The sequence below is a fragment of the Triticum dicoccoides genome, chromosome 5A (genome assembly GCF_002162155.2).
Source record: "Triticum dicoccoides isolate Atlit2015 ecotype Zavitan chromosome 5A, WEW_v2.0, whole genome shotgun sequence".
NCBI lineage: Eukaryota > Viridiplantae > Streptophyta > Magnoliopsida > Poales > Poaceae > Triticum > Triticum dicoccoides.
In genome coordinates this window covers 559,228,779-559,252,218 of record NC_041388.1, presented here as the reverse complement: position 1 = coordinate 559,252,218, position 23,440 = coordinate 559,228,779, and the positions used below count along the sequence as shown (strand labels likewise).

General features: G+C 45.7%; 2 protein-coding genes and 1 pseudogene across 4 annotated transcripts; 1 reads left to right on the top strand and 2 right to left on the bottom strand.

Annotated features, from left to right (window-relative positions):
* Window positions 1-8,001: 8,001 nt before the first annotated feature.
* LOC119302815 (U11/U12 small nuclear ribonucleoprotein 31 kDa protein-like) lies at window positions 8,002-10,700 on the top strand. The gene is made up of 2 exons (XM_037579856.1): window positions 8,002-8,890; window positions 9,792-10,700. The coding sequence occupies exon 1, from the start codon at window positions 8,058-8,060 to the stop codon at window positions 8,880-8,882; it is 825 nt and encodes a 274-aa protein (XP_037435753.1). The 5' UTR covers window positions 8,002-8,057; the 3' UTR covers window positions 8,883-8,890; window positions 9,792-10,700.
* Window positions 10,701-11,249: 549 nt separating this feature from the next.
* Window positions 11,250-16,403, bottom strand: LOC119302814 (protein NLP1-like). Of its 3 annotated transcripts, XR_005147749.1 has the most exons (6): window positions 16,183-16,368; window positions 15,331-16,070; window positions 15,088-15,138; window positions 13,691-14,573; window positions 11,719-12,827; window positions 11,250-11,637 (listed from the first exon to the last, which is right to left on the bottom strand). XR_005147749.1 is itself a non-coding variant. In XM_037579855.1 (5 exons), exons 2-5 carry the CDS (start codon window positions 16,045-16,047, stop codon window positions 11,950-11,952), a joined length of 2,529 nt encoding a protein of 842 aa, XP_037435752.1. In that variant the 5' UTR covers window positions 16,048-16,070; window positions 16,375-16,403; the 3' UTR covers window positions 11,250-11,949. The 3 variants fall into 3 exon arrangements, 2 of the variants coding, with proteins under 2 accessions (XP_037435752.1, XP_037435751.1); XM_037579855.1 differs by lacking the exon at window positions 16,183-16,368 and adding an exon at window positions 16,375-16,403 and having other exon boundaries at window positions 11,250-12,827; XM_037579854.1 differs by having other exon boundaries at window positions 11,250-12,827.
* Window positions 16,404-20,458: 4,055 nt separating this feature from the next.
* LOC119302812 lies at window positions 20,459-23,440 on the bottom strand (annotated as a pseudogene).

Here is a 23,440-nt window from a genome sequence, read left to right as displayed (position 1 = left end):
CATCCATTACAAAGGCATTTCATTTTTTAAATAACCTAAGCATTATCAAATTGAATATAATGATAAAACACACTAACATTAAACATAAAAAAAAAGAATCACTGAAAAATCTATTTTCAAAGTTAAGTTATTCACAAACTAGTGATTCACACAAATTTCAAATAATTCAAAATTTAAACTATTCAAATTTGTAAACTACCGGTACTAACAGAAAGTTTGTAATTTTTTGTACCTAAAGCAAAAATATTCACACAGAGACTCTAAATACAGCAAAAACAACTCAAAAATAAATAAAACAAAAATAAATAAAGCAAAAAATAAGAAAAAAAGCCCACCTACTGGGCCATAGCGGCCTGCATACGACTAGAAACCCAAATTCTAGTTGGGCCAGGATGCAGGCCCGCTAGCCCAGTAGGCCCAACAGGGCATCGCAGAAGAGGTAGGGCCAGAAGGCCTGCTTAAGAGAGGAGCTCGAGACAGCAGCGACGGTGGGGCTTATAAGCAGGTGCGAGTGCCCCTCCGCTAGCGAGGTGGGACTAAACTTTTGCGCCCCTCGCCTGGCAGCACACACCCTTTAGTACCGGGTCGTGGCTCCAACCGGTACTAAAGAGGGTCCTTTAGTACCGGTTGGCGCCACGACCCGGTACTAAAGGGGGTGCAGTTCCCGCCGCTTCGCCTGGCCAAAACAGACCTTTAGTACCGGTTGGTGGCTCGAACCGATACTAAAGGTGGGTTCTATATAAGAAAACACTTCAAAAAAATTGTCAGTTTCTCATCTCTCCCTGCTTCTTTCTCCTCTGCCCCGTCGCCGCCGCCCCTTGTCGCCGCCCCCGTCGCCGTCCGTCGCCATCGCCGTCCCTGTCCCCGTCCCCGTTGTCCCCGTCGTCGCGCCGTGCCCCGTCGCTGCGCCGCGCCCCGTCCTCCCGTCGTCCCTGCCTGGCCCGTCCTCCCATCGTCCCCTCCCGGCCCGTCCCCGTCATCGTCGCCCCGTCCCCGTCGTCGCCGCCCCATCTCCGTCTCCGTCCCTGTCCCCGTCGCCGCCCACCGTCGTTGCGCGCGCCTCGCCGGTGAGCTCCTGCCCCGGCCGCCAACCACACACACACATTGTTATAGAATTGTTAGCAATCTTTCTGTTTTTTAGTTATAGAATTATTAGAAATGTTAGTTTTAGTTATAGAAATGTTAGTTATATAGAAATATTAGAAATGTTAGTTATATAGAAATGTTAGTTATATTAGAAATGTTTTTTAGTTATAGAAATATTATAAATGTTAGTTTTAATTATAGAAATGTTAGAAATGTTAGTTTTAGTTATAAAATTTAGAATTTGCATATATGAAATCACAATCCATCATTTAAAAAATGTTACTTTACTTTTACGGCATATAGTATTTGTTGTTGACGATGCCCAACCCGCATCCTCGCCGTCGACCCGTTCGCGATGACGTCCTGCTTCAGAGGATCCATGTCCGGGACTGGGCTCCGCCGGGCTGGCACTGGGAGGTGCTACCTTCAGGGGCGCGACGCTTGGTGAGGAACCCGTCCCCGGGTCCCGTCGTCGACCCTCATCTCCTTTGGTGGCGTTCGCATGGGCCACTTTCGGTGCGGAGGGAGCTGGCCCCGCCGGAGGTGGTACGTCGCCGTGTCAGGGAGGAGGACGAGCACATCCATCGCTACATGGCTGCTATGGACGTCAGGTTCTCCAATACCTGGCAGATTCTTTTGGGAGATCACCCGAGCTATGATCCAGTGATGGTTCCTTCTCTTTGGGTGTCCACCGCCCGCACCTCAGGAACCGCGAGTGGCCTAGATTACTCTACAGTATTCGATCTTTATTAGCTTGCTAGCTAGCTAGTAATGTATTCGATATTATATCTATTATTCGAGACGATGTATTCGAGATTATATCTATTATTTGAGACGATGTATTCGAGATTATATCTATTATTCGAGACGACGTATTCGAGATTATATTCGATGATGCTTATTATGTACTATGATTGATTCAGTTTTTCCTTATTAATTGATTGCATCCATGCATTGTAATTTGAATATATTTCTTTTGGATTAGTTAAACAAAACCTATGGCGGACAATACCGGCAGAGAGGGAGAAGAGGCCCTGTTCAATATCATACGCAATCCTCGCGGGCCAGATGATGATCAGAATGAAGAAGATTATGACGGCTCCGAATATCTAAACAACACCGGGGAGGGTGATATGATATTCGATCGCGACGACCGAATTGATGAAGTCATGAACTATGAACATGACGAAGAAAATGTTGATCTTGAAACAACAAAGACCGGCGAGGTATATATATTTATATAAGAAGGCATCTGGTGATCATCACATGTTTTAAATGACTTGAAGATATATTAACGAAATGATCTTTCTTCTTTCAGCCATCCGGATCGAGCAAATCTTCAGGCAACAGGAAACGAGGCCCGAACAAAAAGTTGAAGGAGGGCGTAAAGTACAATATCGAGGCCATCAAACCTAATGGCGAACCATTAGCGCCTAAAAAGATTGCAGACAAGTTCATTCGTCAGTGCGGAGTTCTTGTGAAGGACCAACTCCAGATCTCCCTTCAAGAATGGAGAGAGCCGGCAAAGCCACGTCCAGGAGTTACTTTTATCAACGACAGACAAAAACTTCTGCTTTGGAAAACGCTCATGGAACATTTCACCCTACCAGATCATTTCACAGATGCAGATGTGGAGAAAGTCAAGCACGCTGCTCTTAGGAAGATGGCGGTTGCATTCAAGAACCACAAGATTCGTGAATGGGCTAGGTACGTCAAGGGAGGAAGGAAGACTCCAGTATTCGAGGGAACACTAGAGAAGCAAAGTGCTCATTGGGACGATTTCGTGAAATTCAAGGATTCGGAATTATCTAAGGAACGGTTAAGAATAAACAAGGCCAATGCCGCAAAAAAGGATAAGTTCCATAAGCTGGGGCCGGGTGGCTATGCAGTGGGAATGCCTAAGTGGGATAAGTCTGAGAAAGAGATGCTGGATGCAGGTGTCACTCCAGAAACATTGAGCTGGCCCCCCAGGTGCAGGACTTGGTTCTATGCGCATGGGGGGGCGAGTTGGACCCGAAGACAGGCAAAGTTTCGAAGAAGGCATGTCTGGACGGAGCCGAAGATAAGCTACTTGTTGCAATAGAAGAGGCTCGATCGGGGGTGTTCGAGCCCAACAGAGAGAACGACGAGCTTACGCGTGCCCTGGGAAATCCTGAACACCCGGGAAGAACACGAGGCATGGGTGCTATTCCGTGGTATGAGGGGTTTTCGGACTGGAACGTCGACTACAGAACCCGTGCAAGAAAGAAGATTGCGTAGGAGAAGAAGAGGAAGATGGAGGAGGAGCAGAGGAAGCTAGACTATGAACACCTTCAAGGCCTAGAATCAGCGCACGCGGACTTGGCAGTCAAATTCCAGCGGCAGCAGGAGCAGATCGACTCACTTAGCCAGCAAAGGGGGTCTCAGCAGCTAGCGGATGATCCACCATTGGATAGCACCGTCCCATCCATGCCGAGAAGCAGCGTGGGTTCCGCCCCGGGCAAGCATTGCTGGATAGCTACCTAGTGGATGACATCATGGAGAACACTAACTGCGAGGTACACTTCAAAATGAAGAACATATCCATGAAGGTGACGGACACCCTTGCTTTTACAAATCCCCCTGAGGCAACCTTCCATTGCAACCCGATTCCAGCGGGCTATGATCGTGTCTTGGTTGATGAGGTGGAGGACCAATATTCGGGGCTTGACATTCCTGGAGGTGACGATGAGCACACACTGGGAGAGGCCAACCATCGTATCATCCTATGGAGAAAGGATTGCATCATCTTTCGAAGGACACCGACACCGCGTCATCCGACTCCTCGTCGAAGTCCGCCACCGAGTCAGCAGACACCCACTCCTCCAAGTCCACCAACGCGTCAGGCCACTCCTCCTCCAAGTCCGGCACAGCTTCAGGCCACTCCTCCTCCTCCAAGTCCGGCAAAGCGTCAGGACACTCCTCCTCCAAGTCCGGCACAGCTTCAGGCCACTCCTCCTCCAAGTCCGGCATAGCTTCAGGCCACTCCTCCTCCTCCAACTCAGCCATGTCAGCTGTCTTCGCCGCCTCAGCAATCACGGAAGAGAGCCGCCTCAGCTATGGTGCGTAGCGGTACAAGTCGAGGTAGTACTGGAGGTACAGGCGGAGACAAGCGATTTCAATATGGTCCAAGCCTCGCGCCTCTTCCGTAGAGGCCTTACGACAAGTCCGAGGAGGAAAACGTAGCCATATCAAAGGCCGAGGTGGAAGCCCATTTTGCACCGAAACCGCCACCGCCGCCAAGGGAGAAAGTGCCTGTGAAAAAGATTGACCACTTTATTCATATGGCTAGAGCACCAGCTCCCAAGCCTGTTGACACAGACTATGAGCGCCGCATCAAGAAATTAAATTGAGCACGTCTACAGAAAGAGGCGAGCTCGAGCTCGAGCAAATCAGCTGGCAAAAGGAGCGGTAAAACCGTTCCCCAGCTGGGAGAACAGGCGGCGCAATCAATCCCCCCGCTTGTTGTGCCAACAACACATGAGAGTAGGCGCGCCCAATATTATTGTGGGCAAACCATTAACGTTCCCGGGGTGGGCGATGTGGTAATAACCGAGGAGTATATTACGCAGGCTGAAACGATCGGGATCACTGTTGGACAACTCCTCGATATCGAGCCCATGTCTCCGACTAGGGAAGAGGAAATAAAATGGAAATATATCCGGGGCCAACCTTTGGTCGAGCCAGACGAGGTCAATAAGCTCCCAACGAGAATGTATAAATTGCATCAATGGTACACGGACATTACCAAGATTTTCAATCGAGAGTCCCTCATGGTGAATGTCAAGAAGGATCATTACTACCACGAGAAGGCTGTGATCGTTGAGTATTCAGAACTATTTCAGCTATACAATCAAGACGCAATCGACAAATCTACCGTCAGTTGCTATTGTCTGTAAGTGATTTCTTTCTGTAATTTAAGTCTCAAGCTAGCTGTAGTGATCATTTTGATCAATCATTACCTATAATTATCCTCACTATATTCTTTTCTGTGGTATTATGCAGGATGAAGATTTATGAAATGAAAAAAAGGTGGACGCTATGGCATTGGGTTCGTTGACCCAAATACCATTAATGAATACACATGGAAAATAGATTCATATTACGAAAAAAGTGTAGAGAAAAGCATGCTAGAGTTCTTCAAGCACCTCAAATACAATGAAGATATACTACTTCCTTACAACTTCGAGTGAGTCACACTGTCTTGTACTACAAATTCTGTTTTTGCCTACTAGCTAGCTATATGTTTTTGCTTACATATGCCCGCTTAATTAAAACATGAAAACGTGTGTTCATGCAGATTTCACTGGATCTTGTTAATCATTAAAGTTGATGAAGGAATAGTTGAAGTACTAGACTCACTACTTAAGAAAGCAAGTGACTACACCATCGTGAAGGGGATAGTCAACAGGTAATTTCAATCATTATTAACTATATCTCGGCCTATTTAATTAGTTCATCATTTCCTGATAACAACTATTTAATTTTATTTTCTTTGTCGGCGGGCATGGCTTGGGCAAAGTTCATCAGGGTCAATCCAGGCCCATGGAAACAAAATCTGAAATGGTATCGACCCTAGGTAAGTAATTAAGTAGTACTAGCTAGCTGCCATCTCTTTAATTATCATGCTTGATTAATTATTATCTGATCAAATTCCATTCTCGTAATGCCCTAAAGCAGGCGCCGGGGAATAATCTGTGTGCATACTACGTTTGCGAGAACATTCGCATGATGGCATCCGAAAGGAGCAAATCTCAAAAACAGGAGTGGGTACGTTTGTCAGAATACTATTCACAATTTTTACACCATTATTAATATATAGTCACACAACTAATACACATGCATATTGATCTCCTTCTTAACAGTTCAAAGAGGTGCGGGAGAAGCTCCTAACAGAGAAGCGCATAGAAGCAATTCAAGAGAAAATAGCGGGATTTTTGCTCGACCAGGTCATAGATCCCAAAGGAGAATATTATTACCCGTTACCACCCCATGAACCACTTCCAATTGTTATCGTGCTCCGAAGGCACCAATTAGGCTAATGCCACTGGCTCCAAAGGCACCAATTAGGAGAAATTATATATATATATATATATATATATATATATATATATATATATATATATATATATATATATATATATATATATATACACACATGTGTGTATATATGTGTGAATTAATTAATAGTGGTTGTGAGACATTCGGTGATATATATATACATATATATATATGTTATGATCGGTTCTACTAGAAATTCTATTTATATATATGCATAACTTGTATAATATGTAGTATTGTAAAATACCAGCAAACGAAAAAGAATTAAATGAAAAACACAAAATTAAATGAAAAAAATCATAAACCCAAAACACCCAATCTTTTAATACCGGTTGGTGACACCAACCGGTACTAAAGGGCTCCCTGCCCCGAAGCTGGCTCGTGCCACGTGGTTGCCCTTTAGCACCGGTTTGTGCTGAACCGATACTAAAGGGGGGCCTTTAGTGCCTACACTTTAGCGCCGGTTACCAAATCGACACTAAAGGGCCTTACGAACCGGTGCTATTGCCCGGTTCTGCACTAGTGTCCATTACCGTGAAAAATCCATCGGCGCACATATGGCTCTATTGTCTCACTTATTGCAGTAACCAACTCTTCATCCTCAAGTGCCCAAACACATATTGACATGGTGCACTCCATTAATGAATGTCGCCATGAATCTTCGCTGCCACACATAACACAGCTGTTGGACGTGGCCATGTTCGAGCTTCCAAAGAAAAACTCTAGTCTTGGAGGGAATTTGTATTTTCCATAGTTTTCACCATGATCATTGCTTGGTCGATGAATCTCCACGTCCTTCTAGCCACGCCTCCGTGCGGATCTTGGTTGTAACAAGCATACGCCTCACTGAGAATGTTCCCTTTGGGTCATGACTCCAAGCCCAAAAATCGTCAACTTGCCTTGTACATACGGACATAGACAAAATAGCCTCGGCATCAAAAGGTATAAATATGTTTCGGACCAGCTTCCTATTACAGTCCCCAATGTCGTTATGCAATATGAGTTCACTAACCAGCTGCGGTGGATTTTTGTGACAAGCCCGTGATAGGCCTCATATTATGATCTCGTGGAAGCCAATTATCTCGTCAAATTTGAGTTTTTATGCCATTGCCCACTCTTCTAATTAGACCTTGAGCCAATATTCCTTTCCCTTCAACTATTGCATGCCACACCTGAGACGGTGAGCTTCCCAATTCAGCTTGCAAAAAATCAGTTGTAGAGAAATATTTGCTTTGAGGATTCTTGCAGTTAAATAGTTTGGGTCCTGAAGTATACACCATGTCGAGCCAACAAAGCAAGGTTAAATAATTCTATATCATTGAGGCCCAAATCTTTCATATATTTTGGTCTTGTCATGACCTCCCAAGAAACCCAATTGGCCTTTCTTTCACCCTTCTTGTTTCCCCATCAAAACTTTTTGATAAGAGAATTAATATGCTGACAAAGTCCTCTAGAAAGTTTGGAACAAGACATCGAGTAAACTGAAATAGCTTGAGCAACAGATTTTATGAGGACATCCTTACCATCCGTAGACATCAATTTTCCATCCATCCTTTTTACTTTATTCAAGACTCGGTCACGCAAATACTTGAAAGCACCGTTTTTTGAGTTGCCAACATCACTTGGCATACCCAAAATTTTCTCACATGGATGACTAGCCTGATGCCATGGATGAAAAAAAAGGAAATACACGATGGGCCGAAAATGAAGCACGAGTCGGCCCACTCTTCTGCGAAGGCCCATAGCGACAACTATTCTGCTCTTTCACGGGCCCATGGAGAAACAAGGCTTTCCTCTACCGTACCGCCTCCGAGAGGAGAGGAGAGGGGTTCTCTCTCTCAAAAAAAAAAGGAGAGGAGGGGGAACAGCCACAGGGGGGCAGGAAGGTGAAAATGTCTCGCCGGCGGCGGCAGGGCTCCGACTCCGACGGCGAGGACGACAGCTTCCTCTACCGCTACCCGATGCCCTCCTCCTCCGCCGGCGCCCCCTCCAGCGCGCCCGCGTCGGGCGGCCGCGGCGGGGGCGGCAGGGGCGGCGGCAGCGGCTCGGGCGGGCTCGCGCCGTCCAAGTCCACGGTGTACGTCTCCAACCTGGACTTCGCGCTCACCAACTCCGACCTGCACACCCTCTTCTCCCGCTTCGGCAAGGTGGCCCGCGTCACGGTCCTCAAGGACCGCGAGTCCCGCCGCAGCAAGGGGGTCGCCTTCGTGCTCTTCGTCCGCCGGGAGGACGCCGTGGCGGCGGCCGCCGAGATGCACGGCAAGGTGCTCAACGGCCGCACCCTAGCCGCCTCCATCGCCGAGGACAACGGCCGCGCCGCGCAGTTCATCCGCCGCCGCGAGTACCGCGACAAGTCCCACTGCTACGAGTGCGGCGGGGAGGGCCACCTCTCCTACGAGTGCCCCCGTAACCAGCTCGGCCCCCGCGAGCGGCCGCCGCCCTCTAAGAAGTCGCGCCGCGGGGGCGGGGCTGCTGGTGGCCGTGGCGGCGGCCGCGGAAGCGGGGGCGGGGAAGGGGACGGGCCCTCCTGGCAGTCAGACGAGGACGACGACGCCGTCGCCGCGGCGTTCGAGGACGACAGGTGGGCGTCGGTGGTGGACACGCGGGGGGAGGAGGAGAAGGCGGCCGAGAAGGAGGGTAGGGCCAAGGCCAAGGCGGCGAGGAAGGAGAAGAGGAAAGGCTACTTCAGCGACGAGAGCGACGAGGACGATGACTGAGCTTCAGCGTATGCTTCTATGATAGTGTTTGTATTCTAAGATGAATGTTCCTAGAAATTTTGTGAGTTGGTCAATGAATAATTTCTTGTTGCTATCCTGGTCGCATTTGTCCGTGCCGTGTTATTATGCTTATTATTATCAGGGAGTATGAACAATTTCCCTGGTTTACTTTCTCATCTCTGATAGTGAACACGCTTGCATTGTTCTGTTTAGGGTTATAGGGAGTGTAGATCAATGAGCTATCGGCCTACTGTCAGTGTTGTCATTACAGCGTTTTTCAATATATACTTGGTGAACCCCATATGTGATATGCATTCCCCAGCAACCTTAATTTGTTCTGTTCAATCTGTATGTTGTGAACTCTTCTCCCTAATCATTTATTGCATTAAGAACTATTTTTCTTAGCATCATAGCAGCTAGCATGGAGACACATTTAAGCTCATTCTTCTACTGGAGCCATAGTTGGATATATCTCTTTAGTTTAAGAAGCAAATGTACAGTCGGTCCGCTAAAGTCATGCTAAAAATTAGCAGTTGATGAAAAACAGTCCGTGTTCTTACATAATCTTGTCTGTTGCCCATTCTTGATTGTTGTAGTTGGTCACAGTGGTGTTCTTGTTGATAAATGTGTTTCTGCTGTCCATTTTGATACCTGTCCTGGTCCATGTTCAAGAATTCATCCGATTAACCAGTTAACTTGCCGATTAATCCCTACTCATAGGGTCACCGAGTAGCCGATAAACCGAAAATCGTCCGATTAATTGATTAAATGGCCGATTAACTTGCCGATTAGCCGATTAATCCCCTACTCGCTAGCCAACCGAGCAGCTACCAGTTAACGATTTCCTCAACAATGGTCCTGGTACGTTCTGCCTTTCATTCCGATACTGATGTTCTTAGATCCATGCAGATACACGTGAATGCCAACTGTGCGCTTGGCATTATAAACATGGTCTGCCTTCTCTCTGAAGTATAAACAACACCATTTTGGCTTAACCTGCATGGCCATCATTCAGATTGAAGCAGCATGAAGCCCCCTCCCTTCAAGGCCTCAACTGTTTTATGCTGAGCTTGGAACAAGATCAATTATTAAGATACGGCAAGACTGGGTCGTTCCTTGTGGTTTCAAGGCAGTTGGCTGGCAGGCTTATTGCAGGCCTGACAGATTTTACAATGGGGGGCACTTGAGGTCACTCTGTTATTCTGCTCGATGTATTATTGACACTTGGATGTGAGATCATCTCGTTCTGTCATGCTGCTAACTTGTGAAGACAAGCATCCTGTTTTCAAGGAATCAATGATTTGGCACCTTTTGTATTGAAGATGACCTGATGTTGAGTCTGATGGAAATATTATTGAGAATAATGGCAGGCCACATCCTTTATATGGTTCCTGACCCTTGGGTTCTTGGCATTTAATTTGACAGGCAACTCTCTGTTGTCAGGAAGGATCTGTAGATATCCTCGTCTGGAGGAGCTTAAGTTAAACATCTGAACTTTTGAAGGATGGCTTCCAGCTGTCTTCACTTGGGATTTGGTGATCTCTTGGAATTTGCAATGGATGTCTGTAGGTGGGTAACAAAAGTTTAACATGTCTTGGGGCGATATCCTTGAAGGCATGAGGAGATGGCTAAACAATCAGTGACAAATCCAGCAGAGAAGTAAATCGTAGTCTTCTTTTTTGGAAGCAATCTTAGTCATTTAAATGTTTGCTACTTATGTAGTAATAGTTGCATACCTTGTACATTTATCATTTGAAACCATCCTCTCAGTTCTGGAATACATTCATCGTCTCAGTTATAGAATACATCTATCAATTGCCGCATTTGAGATATACTACCTCTGTACACTAATGTAAGACGTTTACATTAATGTACAGAGGGGGTACATGATATGATACGGTATGATGTACTGTCTTTTGTTTGGCCTTGTTGGTAGACTATGTAGAGGTATATTTCTGAACTGGATAAATTTTCAGTGAACATAGGCCTTTAGATCTGTGTTCCATGTACCAAATGTAGCTGTGACATACTTCAATTCTTTGTATTTGTTATTGCTCTATTATTGTTCATCTACTCATGTTTCTACTATGTTTCATCTTGTAAGCTGAATAGTTTGCTGGTTGTTGTGTAGTCTGTGTCATCACTCATCAGCAAGGGCAAACTGAAAAGTATCTATTCTCATCCTCCACATAGATTTTAAAATTACTCATCAATCGTTACAAAAGCGCATGCTTACCTATTAACATGAACTGAAATTCATTGGTGTTAGTTGCATTTTAGGCATATTAACAGAATTACCTTATCTCATGTTCAAAGTTGTTTGAGCGGTGATTAATTCAATCTGCATACTGACATTTGACGATACAGTCACCAAACTGAAAGCTTCTTAAATAAAGCACTGTCTACGGCAACAAACAGTCTTTGCAAAGAGACAGTTCTGTGGTACGAGTGTACCATACATATTTAGTTTTGTAAGGACAAAAAAATTGAACAAAGTACCCTATCCTCCAATATCTAGAACTAATCCAGAATAATTACTGCAGAATTTTTGTTACAAAAATAGAGCTTCATGTCCATTGAATGATAAAACACACTGAACACTGAAAGCCTTGGTGCTGGTCACTTGGGTGAGGCATTGAATGGCGGCATATCCTCAGTTGATCAATAATCAGACAAAGCCATTGGGGATTATTGCACATCAACATTCCAAGAACCAAAATATATCTTGAGCAAACCTTATTCAGAGATATCCACCCTATCAACACAATCAAGTTGGACTGTCATTCAGAGTTTGTGGTACATCAGTGAGAGTATTTACAAGTCAATGCATGCTTACTTCAGTGTATTCTAATACTTGAAACTGGCTTTAGTGTCATCAGCAGCTCCTAGCCTGAGAATCAAATCAAAGGCTAATCCAGCTAGCAGCAAAACTGGAAGCAGTGATGTTACTTGCTACCTAGCATGGACTGCCAATCATGGATTCTGGGCTGCCCTCTGGTAAAACCAAGCACTGCTTCTTCGTAGATTTCTGATTAAATCCCACAAGCTGATGAGGCCTACGATGTCTTTATGACAAACCAGTGTGACCAATAGTGACCCTTGCCTCCGGAATAGGAGCTAGATGAACTGAAATTTTGACTGTTTGGAGATTTGCTAGTTTATATACATGAAGGCATTCCTGTAAATCTGCATCGCATGTCATCAAGACCCACTCTAAATCATCATCCAGGTACTTTACAATCAAAAAGCTTGTGTCTACTATACTCAAACGTCTTGCCATCTCCTGCTTCAGTTCTTGAAAACTACACTCAGGCTTCAATCTGAACCTGACCTTTTCTGAGCCAAATGTGGCCTTTATTCTCATACCTGCATCTGCATTCTGTTTTGGGGGTGATGGGCTTCGAGAAGAATGCTGCCCACCTAAAGCCTGTTGGTTCAGATTATGCAACAGATCTGGTGCCTCCTGAACTGGGAAATGTCCTCTTATTGATGCATTTTCTGTTTGCAGAGTCTGGACAGGGCTGTGATTTACAGGATTTCCTGACATAAGCAAATCAACTCCAGCCTGAGGTGGATGCTTTGTTGATCCACCACTGCACGATGACGGGCTTGAATCAGAACTTTGGCTGCATGATGAGTGTGAGTGTGAGGTTGATGGCACATTACTGCTTAGCCTGTGGTGTCGGTGCCCCTCAAAATCAGTGAGATTGCTCTGCTTGTGTGGAGGAACTGTGACGCTTCCTGACAAATTGTTGTCAGATGATACAGAGGTGTTTGTGAGATCCTTGTACAGGGTATTAAGCTGGAAAGCTGTCTCTCCTCCGTGAACTGAATCAATGATCTGCTGCAGCTTTCTTAGAGAATGGTCTACCTTCTTGATCTTTCGTGATGGCCAGCGATTTATACCATGCTGCCTGCATATTCTTTTGAGGGTGGTAGGGCACACTGTAAGAGACAGAAAAGTGTGGTGAGCATGTATCCACCCAAGCTGAATAGAGTTCTTATTTTTTATTGTTTGACAGTAGATCAAATAAGTGTACATGACAGTACAAGTATTCTTTCACACAAAACGTGTGATCACACCTTGGAGACAAAATGTACACATGATGAACATGCTGTCTTCTTTCTATTGTCTGCTAAAAGGAATAGTTTAGCTATGTTTGACTCATGGACTTCAATGCTAGCTGTACTACTTCTAGAAAGCAGCATAGCATGTCAACATGATGAATTTAGAGTCCTATTTTTCGCCTGGTATGACTTACATATGCCCTATCTGTGCGACAGAACACTGCACTGAATAATATCGTCCTCTAATATATAATTGATTGTTTTGTCATGTAAATTTGCCAGTTGCAAACGATGAATGCAAATTTATGAGATATTGATCAGTTCTAGGCCATCTAGTAGATGCTAACTAATTGTAAGGTAGTAAATTTACTTGTTATGGCAGTTCTTGAGAGTCGACTATTCTGTTTTATACCTGTTTTAGTTCTCATCGTGTTCAATTTATTGCTATTAATAAAGATTTGCCTTCTTTTCCCCTTCAGGCTAACAGCACAAAACACAAAAAAAGGTGATAAGAATGTCCATATTTTATTATGAGGTGCATGTGGAGGTTGACTTCAATGTGGGGACAACACTAAAAGAAATTCACAATGTGGAGACAACATTTTCTTATTGAGCATTCAATTTATCATGCTGGGTCCATGGCTTGTGCCACTATAGATTAATGACTGATGGTATATACTAAAACAGTAAACTATTCATAGCTGAATCTTGCATTTATGTGACGAGTTACGGTTACTAACCTCCAAGGCTCCTTGCTGCATCTTTCAGGCTACCAGCAAAGTACTGCCGAAGAACCGGCAAGCTCACAGTCTTCTCCGTCTTTGTGCGCCTTTTCCCTTTGCTGCCTTGTGCACTTGTCTGAGCACCAGCTGGAGATAGACCCTGTCCTACAGGTGATAGCATACCATGCATACTTAATTCAGCTAAATCTGATTCTTTTGAAGTCCTTGCTAGACTTGTCCATGATGCCTCCTCTCTATGTTCTGTTGCTTGGTTTCCAAAGGACAACTCTTCAACCTTATTCTTCCCTTGAGGACCAAATGAGTTCAGCTCATTCACTTCCAGCATTTCCTCATCCCCAATCTCCTTGTCCGTAACCACACGTAGAGTTCGGCAAGCACTACGCATGGTGCCTGACAAGGAGTCCAGGACTGCCTTTTGCTCCTCGAGGGCTTCACAGTTGGTCGGCAGAAAGAACTCTAGCACAAAGTCCGCTGTCCCAGTCCGCGTGCACCTCAACCGGATTGCCACGGCACCTTTTAAGTTGAAGATCTTAGCATGGTGGGATAATGGATAGTGTTCTTTAGCTGAAGATCCAATGTCTGGTAAGAAGCATGGCTGGTTCGTTTCGAAGGCTTTCCCTGCAACTCCTTGCCCACGCAGAAGGTGGTGGTCAGAGCAGGAGTCATGGAAGTTCTGCATCTGGGGATCATTGACGTAGCATGCTGTGTCAATGGTGGAGATGCAGTACGGGTAGTTCTCATCGGTGTGGCGGCTTCCCCCTTTCCCTTGTTGAGCACATGTGACCCAGGTCTGAGCTAATGGGAGATTGTGGGTGACGCAGGCTGCCCTTAGGACTTCTAGTATCTCTGGTAGAGCATCTTTGTAGGAAGCACTGTTGAACTGATTGATAATCAGCAAGAGCAGCCATGAAATCATGAGAAGATATCAGTACCATTATTTCATTTGAAGGTATTTATCTACAATTACTTGTACTGTGAGATATGGTAGACACTAGGTTGACAAATTCTTTTACAAGCCAATGAGCCATCCCAGGAAGCTGCCTCACATAGTGATTAACTTAACTGAAAAACAAAGGAAAAATAACATTTTCCATCCTCTCTTTCTCCTCTATCCTCTCTGGTGGGTCCTGCCTTACTTGGTTATCCAACACTGATTGGAATGGATGCCATGTAGGCAGACAACATGGTAAAACCGCTCTATAACCACTGAGTTTCTGATGTTTGAGAGTTTAAATATCTGGGTTGGGAGTCTAAATAACTGGGTTTGTACTAGAGATCTAGACTTTCATGAGAGGAGCAAATTCTTTCACTAGTATGTGGGTATTAAAGGCTCAGTTCTAATGAAACCAAAACTCAGCAGTGATACAAATCTTGAGTTTTTTCTTGCTGCCTACCTTTGTGGCGCGCGGAGTGCTTGAAACTTCTGTGCTTCTCAGGTTAACTGCCTGCAAAGAGCATTGCCATTAAGAGATCTCAAATCTAGGAAAAAGAACATGATTGTTTCCTACTGTTGGCATTTGTTATGTGTCTTGCTCCTACACATGACACCAAACACTCTTTTTGTGCAACTATACTTGCTGCAGACTAATGTTTGAAAACTTTCAGGTTAAGTGACTGAGGTATCAATAGTTCAATACCTGGAGAGCCCTGCAGATGTCGTTGATCTCTGAGGTGAAGTTGAGCTTTTGCCTGGTCATGATCAATTCCATGACACCCAAGCACGAGTAACTCCCCTTCTCGAACACCGGCAGCCCCATCGTCCCATGGACGTCCAAATCCTGAGCATATTTTACCCTGGGGTATTCATAGCTGGTGAAGAGCCGAACGTCCGGTGACCACTCAGGTAGCTTGCCAATGAACACCCTCCCGGGGAGCCCAACCGGTGAGGCTTCCGACCCAACATCTGCAGAGAAGTGGTAATGCGTCGACACGTCCCTGAACTGCATGAGTCTATCTGAGGTGTTGTCCAGAGTAAATGGCTGCCCGCTCGTTGTCAGCACCAACTTGCCATCACAGTTTTTTTGCGGCACCCATAGCTGCACAAGCATGCCGGCATCTCTCTGCATCTGCTTGATGTAATCCAGAGCTTGCTCAAACCTTTGCCGGACGGTGGAGGAGGCTGGCGGAATCCACAGGGTGCTGTTTGCGCCTGCCGGCGTCGTGGTGGTGGTGGCTGTGGCATCTGAGAGGAAGGTGGAGGGAGAAGCAAAAAAATTGGGTGAGCGAGAAGTGTTGGGCGCCACTTCAAGCCAGGCGTTGTCGCCGGAGAGCAGCTGCTCCAGGAGGTCCAGGTCGCCTTCCGAGGACATGGCGCGCCCCATGGAGATGCCTGGCGGGGCGTCCCCACCTTCCATACAGGTAAAGCTTCCTTCAGAACCTGATCACACAATTTGACACCATGCATCAGTTTTAGCGCCTGAAAGAAAAAAAGAAAGATAGATAGATAGCCTTGGAATTGAAAGCAGGAGCATGGATGCAAGTCACAATACTTGTCCTCTCCTGCTCGAAACCAAGAAGCGCATCTTGGGTGAACCAAGTATTGGAGGGTGGAGGGGGTCTAGGGAAGATCTTTGTGTCAGATGTGCTCGCGTTTGTGTTTGGATTGCGGGGTGAGGGTGGTAGGGGAGAACACATCATTTTCTGCAGAAAGGAAGCAAAGAAAGAGATTGGTAGGTGCTCACTGGTAATCGTACGGTGCCCCCCTTCTGCTCTTCCCTCCCCTCCCTCCCTCCCTCCCTCTGCGCGGGCCTCCTCCGGCAAGTAGCAGCTCTAGAAAAGGCTCAGTGCTCCACCAGCACCCCCCACCATTCGTTCCAAAGGCGCCCCTGTCTGCTCTCTCCGCTCTCCGCCGCTGCTGCTGCTGTGAGATGGAAAAGGAAAACTAGAAATTTGCCGTGCTTGTCCTGGCCTTGTTTGGCCCTGCCCTCGTTTTGCTTCTGCCTTTCATTGTCTGGCTTTGTCGTAAGAACAAAGCCTATGGGGCCCACCACTGCGTTTTTTTATTTCCTATTTTCTTTATTTTGTTAGAATCTTTCCCTCTCACTGGGGGCCCCGCCCCAGCACCTCACAGGAATCCAACTATGCCCACTGCCTTGTTAAAGTCAACTCTGTGGGTCATTATGTGGCCGGCTTGACAAGGATTACCAGCGTCTCCAATCACTTGTGTAAGTTGCGCTTCAACACAAAATTAAAAAATGGTGTAAGTTGTGCTTATTGGGTTTTTATATCATCTAGATAAAGCTGAAGAAATAGCGCTCGAACTTGTTGTCCCTGATAACTCCTGATTTTAACAAAAATCTATACCAAGCCGTTTTCCTCTCTTTTGCAATACCAATATACCGTGGAGGGTTATATGGTGAGGATAAACTAAGGAAGGCTTCTTTTCTCATGGAACTAATTGCGTCAAGCCGTCCAATATACCACGGGCGGTTATATGGTGAGGATAAACTAAAGAATGCTCCTTTGCTCACGGAACTAATTGCGTCAAGCCGTCTTCCTCTCCTTGGCAATACCAATGTACCATGGGCGGTTACACGGCGGGAATAAACTAAGGAAGGCTTTCTCCCTCACGGAACTAACTGCGTCCATTTCCAAAAAATAATAATAATTGTGTATTGCCTTATTTTTAAAGTAGTTGCTTATTGCCTTGGTGTTGTACATGTGTATTCATGTGGTATTACCATAGTAAATCCTACTCCCTCCCTTCCAAATTACTTGTCTTGGATTTGTCTAGATACGGATGTATCTAGACTCATTTTAGTGCTAAATACCTCCGTATCTAAACAAATCTAAGACAAGTAATTCGGAACGGGGGAGTAGAACTTATGAGATCTTTTTGTTCTACAGGGTTGTAACAGTGGCTGATGTGACCATTCCATTAAGGAGGTTTGTTTTGTGAACCAGTCCTTGTGGTTAGAGGCCACATGCAAGGCCACTAAGATGTAGGCCACAAGTCTTGCATCAGTGATGTCACTGCATAGAGGGGGATCAGGGAGGGTGCACTAATTAGAGATTCTGGTATATAGTTGTGTGGGGTCTATAAAATTTGTCATCACTGTGCAATGAACGGGCAACCACAGATTCCCGGGGACTTATCAGGAAAGCTAGGCGTTTTAGTATCTTCCCAGTTCCCACTACCGTTGCGTACACACGCCACATGATTCCCTCTGGCAGCAAATTACATCACAAAAAGTATTAGTAGTCTTCCAAAAAATTCTCTAAAGCCTTCAAAAATTGAAGTACAGGAAATATCCTGAGAGGCTAAAAGTGCCTGTGTACCTTCCCGTGAAAAAAGTGCTTAAATAATAGAAAAAAATGCCATGAAAACCTTTTCGAGTCTGTAGGGAGGAAACTTCACAGATGCTAAATAGATAGATTTATGGGTTGTGGGCTGTCTGGCACCAAATTATTTTAGCCCTAGATGCTTTATGAGCTAAGCAGTTCCTTTTTCTAGAGATCGCAGATGCACTTGCGCAGTTAAATATGGACTGTGCTTGCTCCCAGGACTGCATCTTGTAAAGCTACATATGTACGGCTAGTCACGTATCTATATGGGATTGGTTAGTGCTTTAGTTTAATGATTTTTTCTCTTGTTAGATCTTAACCTTCCTCAGTTCTCTATGTTTCCCTACTTGGGAATATTAAAAGGCAGTAAGTTGTTCAGAACAAGGATCAATTAGTGAGCTAAATAATGGTGGTTTAGGTGGACATACATGTGATCCCCAATACCAAAGTCCAATTGGGGAGCCTAACTATGCCAGAGCAATAGATTTTTCTTCCCAAGGCTGTTCCCTTTTGGGAGGGCTTTAAAGATTGTCAGAATGTTAATTTGCCACAACTTACTATGTAAGTACTGCTAACTGCAATTTTCTTGATTCCTCCCACTAGAACGTGTTTCTGCGCCCTGATCAGGGAGGAGGGCACTAAAATACTGCTCTGATTCATTATTCCGTGACATGTCTAGGAATCTTTGATGCCTCTTGGCAATGCAACAAAGGCAACACAGTACAACTTGCGCTATCTGATTTTTTTTTTTGAAACTTTCTCCTATCTCTCTCATTACATTTGAGTGTGCTACGTGCTGTTTCAAAAGAAGAAAAGGAACTATGTGAACTGTGGTTAGCTCACTTTGTTGCTATTTTGATTTAATCGCAACCCCATTTTTAATTGTGGGGAGCACGGAAGCACACCCATTTGCCATATTTATTCTCCTGAGCTAATCTGTTCTCTACTGCCCACATGTGCTTGTTTATGTCAGCATCCGTTTGCTGCTGCATATGGAGCTATACATTGCTCTTGGATCAACACAGAGAGGAGAAGACACTAGTTGGAGGTGACACAATGCACCGCAAATGCTCATCTGTGAGTTGAGATACCCGTTGCCCTGACATCACTAGAAACGAAAACAAATGCAGTGCCCACTTTTTCTCTTGCTTTCCCGTTTTATATATTGGTTCAGTCACTAGCCTAGAGCCCACTGCAAATACATCTAATTGCTACTCCCTCCGTAAACTATTATAAGAGCGTTTAGGACACTATTTTAGTGATCTAAACGCTCTTATATTAGTTTACAGAGGGAGTACTTGTCTCATATTTGACCAAAAGCCTTGTTGTTGTTTAGTGGCATGCCAACACCATCAGCTCCACCAGCTATGGAGAAGGTCTTCTTAATTCCCGCCAATCAGATGCCGGCTTGGCTGTTAAAATTCTCCGGTAGGCGGGGCCCGAGCCAGTGGACACCTAATGCGTGTGGGACCCGCGACGAGTCACCACCAACACAGATCCAATCTCGGCATCAGAACCTGTGAAACTAGTATTGGTGCCATCGTCGCTTACCGACTGATTAGCTTTATTTCCGTGAACGGCTTGCACTCTGCCTCGTTTGCGTTTCCTCTTGTGTGGTCTTTTCAGAGGTTGCTTCACTTGCTGGAATTTATAGTGTTTTGCTGAAGCTGTTCAATAACGTTGTACAGCAGGAAACTTCTGCTCGGAATAAGTATCCAAGAATAGAGACTTTGCTCTTTTGCTCGGAACTGGTATTCAAGAAATGACTTTGCTCAACCAATGGCGGTGGCGGGCTACCGGGAAGATCAAAGCGTGTGTGGTTTCTTGAGAGCTTGGAAGCTTATTTGCTGTGCCAATGGTATGCTTGGAAGCTTATTCCTCCGCGACTTTGTTGCGCCAATGGTACGCTCGGAAGCCTAGTTTGATCTCCTTGACGTCGTCGATGTCGTGAAGTCTTAGAATGGTGTGTGTGATTTGAAAATATCTGATATCCTGATGGCCATGCTCAATTCAGGGGGCCGAGGTTCAGTATGCTAGCGACGTTACAGAAATGACAACAAAGTAAAGAGGTAAAGACCTCCATCCATAAATGGCGGCTCCGTCTACGTTGAGTGACAAGGTATCATGTAAAACCTCCATTTCTCCATATTATTGAGAATTTGTTGGTCTACAAGAACTAGTAGTGAGAAGATAGAGAGAATCAGAGAAGATCAAAAACTATATCATTGCTACCGTGCATAAACATAAGATCAAATATGATGTGCTGGTTGGGAGGGAGCATGCCTGTCCCGATCTGTATTTAAGCGATAAACTTGTTATTAATAGTCGTGGTGCCGTCATGGTTAGGGTGCATAGTATATATAAGCATCAATAATGAAGCATCTTAGTCAAATTAGCACTTCTTTTATTTGTTGCTGACGGAGTTCCTACCTTGATGGCTTGATCCCCGCCCGTGCAATTAAACAAGATGCAACACACGAATAATACTGGCACAGCCTACGTCAGTGCAACCCGTTGAATATGCTGGTCAGAGATTAGGGGAGTCTGTGAACCACATGCCCCATGTTCACAGCAGTTATCTACCTATGGGGTTCATGGTTACATTTAGATCCATCAAAGTTCGGGCAAGGTGCACCGCTATTATGCGCTTTCGGCACCATGAGAGGGTTGTCTGTTCAGCTACCATTAAGTCTTTGGACATACGCATGAAAAGCTTATGCTCACACAGGCAAAAACATGCTGACCATGATGCAGCGTTGGGGTGGCAAGAGTTCGTCATGAGAAAGCTTCAGGTCAGGACACTCGTCATGCAGTGACATCTGATTTTCAGCTCTTCTCAGCGGCGGGCTGGGAATGGCTGGAACGGCAGACGCATACCAAAAGTTGGCTGAGTTGGTAGTGACGGATGTTCGGCAGGTGGAAGCTTGCCGAGCACATTCAGAGATTTCATCTTCTGCAGCTCCTTCCCTGAAGCAAATAAGGGTGTAAGTGCGGTCAAACACTCGAGCTATTGTAAACAGATTTACGATGAATCAATGTGCGAAAATACAAATACCAATAAGCAATGTTAAGAAGCAAGATCAAAGCTGCAAAAATCAGATTGAGGAGTACCTTCTTCGATTAAGAGTTTGACTGCTCGTTTCTCGAGCTCAATGGCATGCTTGCTCCGGCCAACAGATGACAAAGACTGGAGCACTACAGTTCAGACAAAACACACATGTTTTAGATAGCAGTTGTGGTAAATTTGTTGTCAGCTAAGAATAATGAACTTACTGCGGATGTATTCTTCCTGTCCTGATTGCTCATTATTTCTCAGGAATGCCTGCAGCCGAAGAAACCTCGCTTTCCAATCTTGATCCCCCGATCTTTGCGAATCGGTCGGATTACATGTCGTAGCGGTAGCCACAGCATCACGAGGTGCTGTACTAGTAGCCACAACATTACAAAGGGATGTATTGGCAGCCGTAAAGTTCTGAGGCATGGCAGTAGACACAACACTGCGGTGCGGCGGACTAGCAGTCACAACAACACTAGGATGGACAGTGGCCTTCCCTGGAGATTGTTTCGCAAGAGAAAGGTGAGCTGGCAAAGTTGGAGGGTGCAATGCAGGGGCAGTAGCAGCAACCACTCCTGGAGACTGTTTCGCGAGAGAAAGGTGAGCCGGCAAACTTGCAGGGTGCAAAGCAGGGGCAGTAGCAGCAGCTGCAGCAGCAGGAGGCGCAGAAACAGGAGCTGATGGAGTATGAGACGCACTGGTGGTAGCAGCAGCTGCAGCAGGAGACGCGAAAACAGGAGCTGATGGAGTATGAGACACATTGGTGGTAGCAGCAGCTGCAGCAGGAGACGCGGAAACAGGAGCTGATTGGGCATGAGTTGCACTGTTCTGAAGCTTCAAACTTTGCTCCTGCGGTCCACCAGTAGCAGGTTTCTTTGAGCTCACAGAATTGGCACTCTCTGCACCAGCAGAAGCGCCTCCTTTGCTTTGGTCTGTTTCAAGCTTCCTGCGCACATACACGAGATGGCCATTTGCCCCGGGATTTCCTGGTGCGTGCTGGTTGGTCAGGCTCAGGGGGGCATTAGGTTGCGGCCTCTTGATACCAACAGTCCCAGCAACTTTGTCTTTAGGAAATGTAGAAGCTCTGGCTTGCTGATTAACATCATTCTTGGATTGCTTAGGTGACTCCCTCAGTGCTGCCTTTTTCTCTGATATTGAGTGTGGGTTGTCACCAGCAGCCATGGTGCCTCTGCAGAACTGCAGCCAACCAACTTGGATCTGGATTCAAAATCTACACATCATCAGTGATGAAATTTGCAAAGTAGGTACTACGAATATCAACAGAGAACAAGTTACTCCATCAACAAGTACCAACTTGGTAGGTCCATCAACACAACTGAAATTCCGAAAATTCTGTTTCCAGTCACAATCTAGTACTCATTGTACGATCACACGACCTTTACTAATGCTGTTATCCACAAAATGCTAGAGTGCAGAGCTTGGGTGGGAAATCATCGAGCAGTACAATACAACAAAAAGTTCAGCTTCTCTCTACTACCTATCTGGGATTAGTTATTTTAGATAGTACCCAGCAACTGGCGAAAGGAAATGGTTTATGCAGATTTAGCTCAATTCATACTCTCTAAAAGAAAGAACTGTTCGTCCACACATATATACTGAAAAAGACGGCCACGGCTAAGCTAACTACTCCCTCCGTCCTATAATGTAAGACCATTTTGCAAGCTACGGAGGGAGTACAAGATGTGTTGTCCACTCCGCAATCAAGTCAATTCTATACATTTGTTATCTGTCAGGATTAAGGGCACCAGAATGTAATTAAGCAAATGCAATCAGCTCATGTAAGAGCATCCAATCGAATCGAATCCAACCCACCACTACCTGTGTAAAAAACGCCAGCTTTACATGCCCTCCCTGACCCGAAGATGAAGAGCATCAGGGCCGGCTAACCCCGTCGACGGCATTCCAGCAAGAACCACACCGCGGGGCGGTGACGAGCACATATATACATTGAGAAAGACTCGCTTTCTCTAAGAAAACAAACAGGGCACGACTAGGTTAATTAATTACAGGATGTGTTATCCACTCTGCAGCCAGGTCAATTCCATTCTAGGCATTATGAATCAGGATTCTATACTGACAGTACCAGAATGTGGCAAAATGCAACCAACTCGTGTAATAGCGCGCACCCAACCCAATCCAATCAAATCCACTATCTGTGTCGAGAAATGCCGATGCTATATTTGTCCCGAAGATGAAGGAAATCATCCCGGGGAGAGACTAAGAACCGCCGCCGCCGGCGCTCAAGCAAGAACCCCGCCGCGGGCCGGCCGGCGACGAGCGCATCGGAGGATTGCGGAGGGGAGGGGAGGAGATGGGGTTGGACGCGTTACTCACCTGGCGGCCAGCGCGCCGGCGTCGGGGAGAGGCGGGTGGGTCCGGGGGGAGCT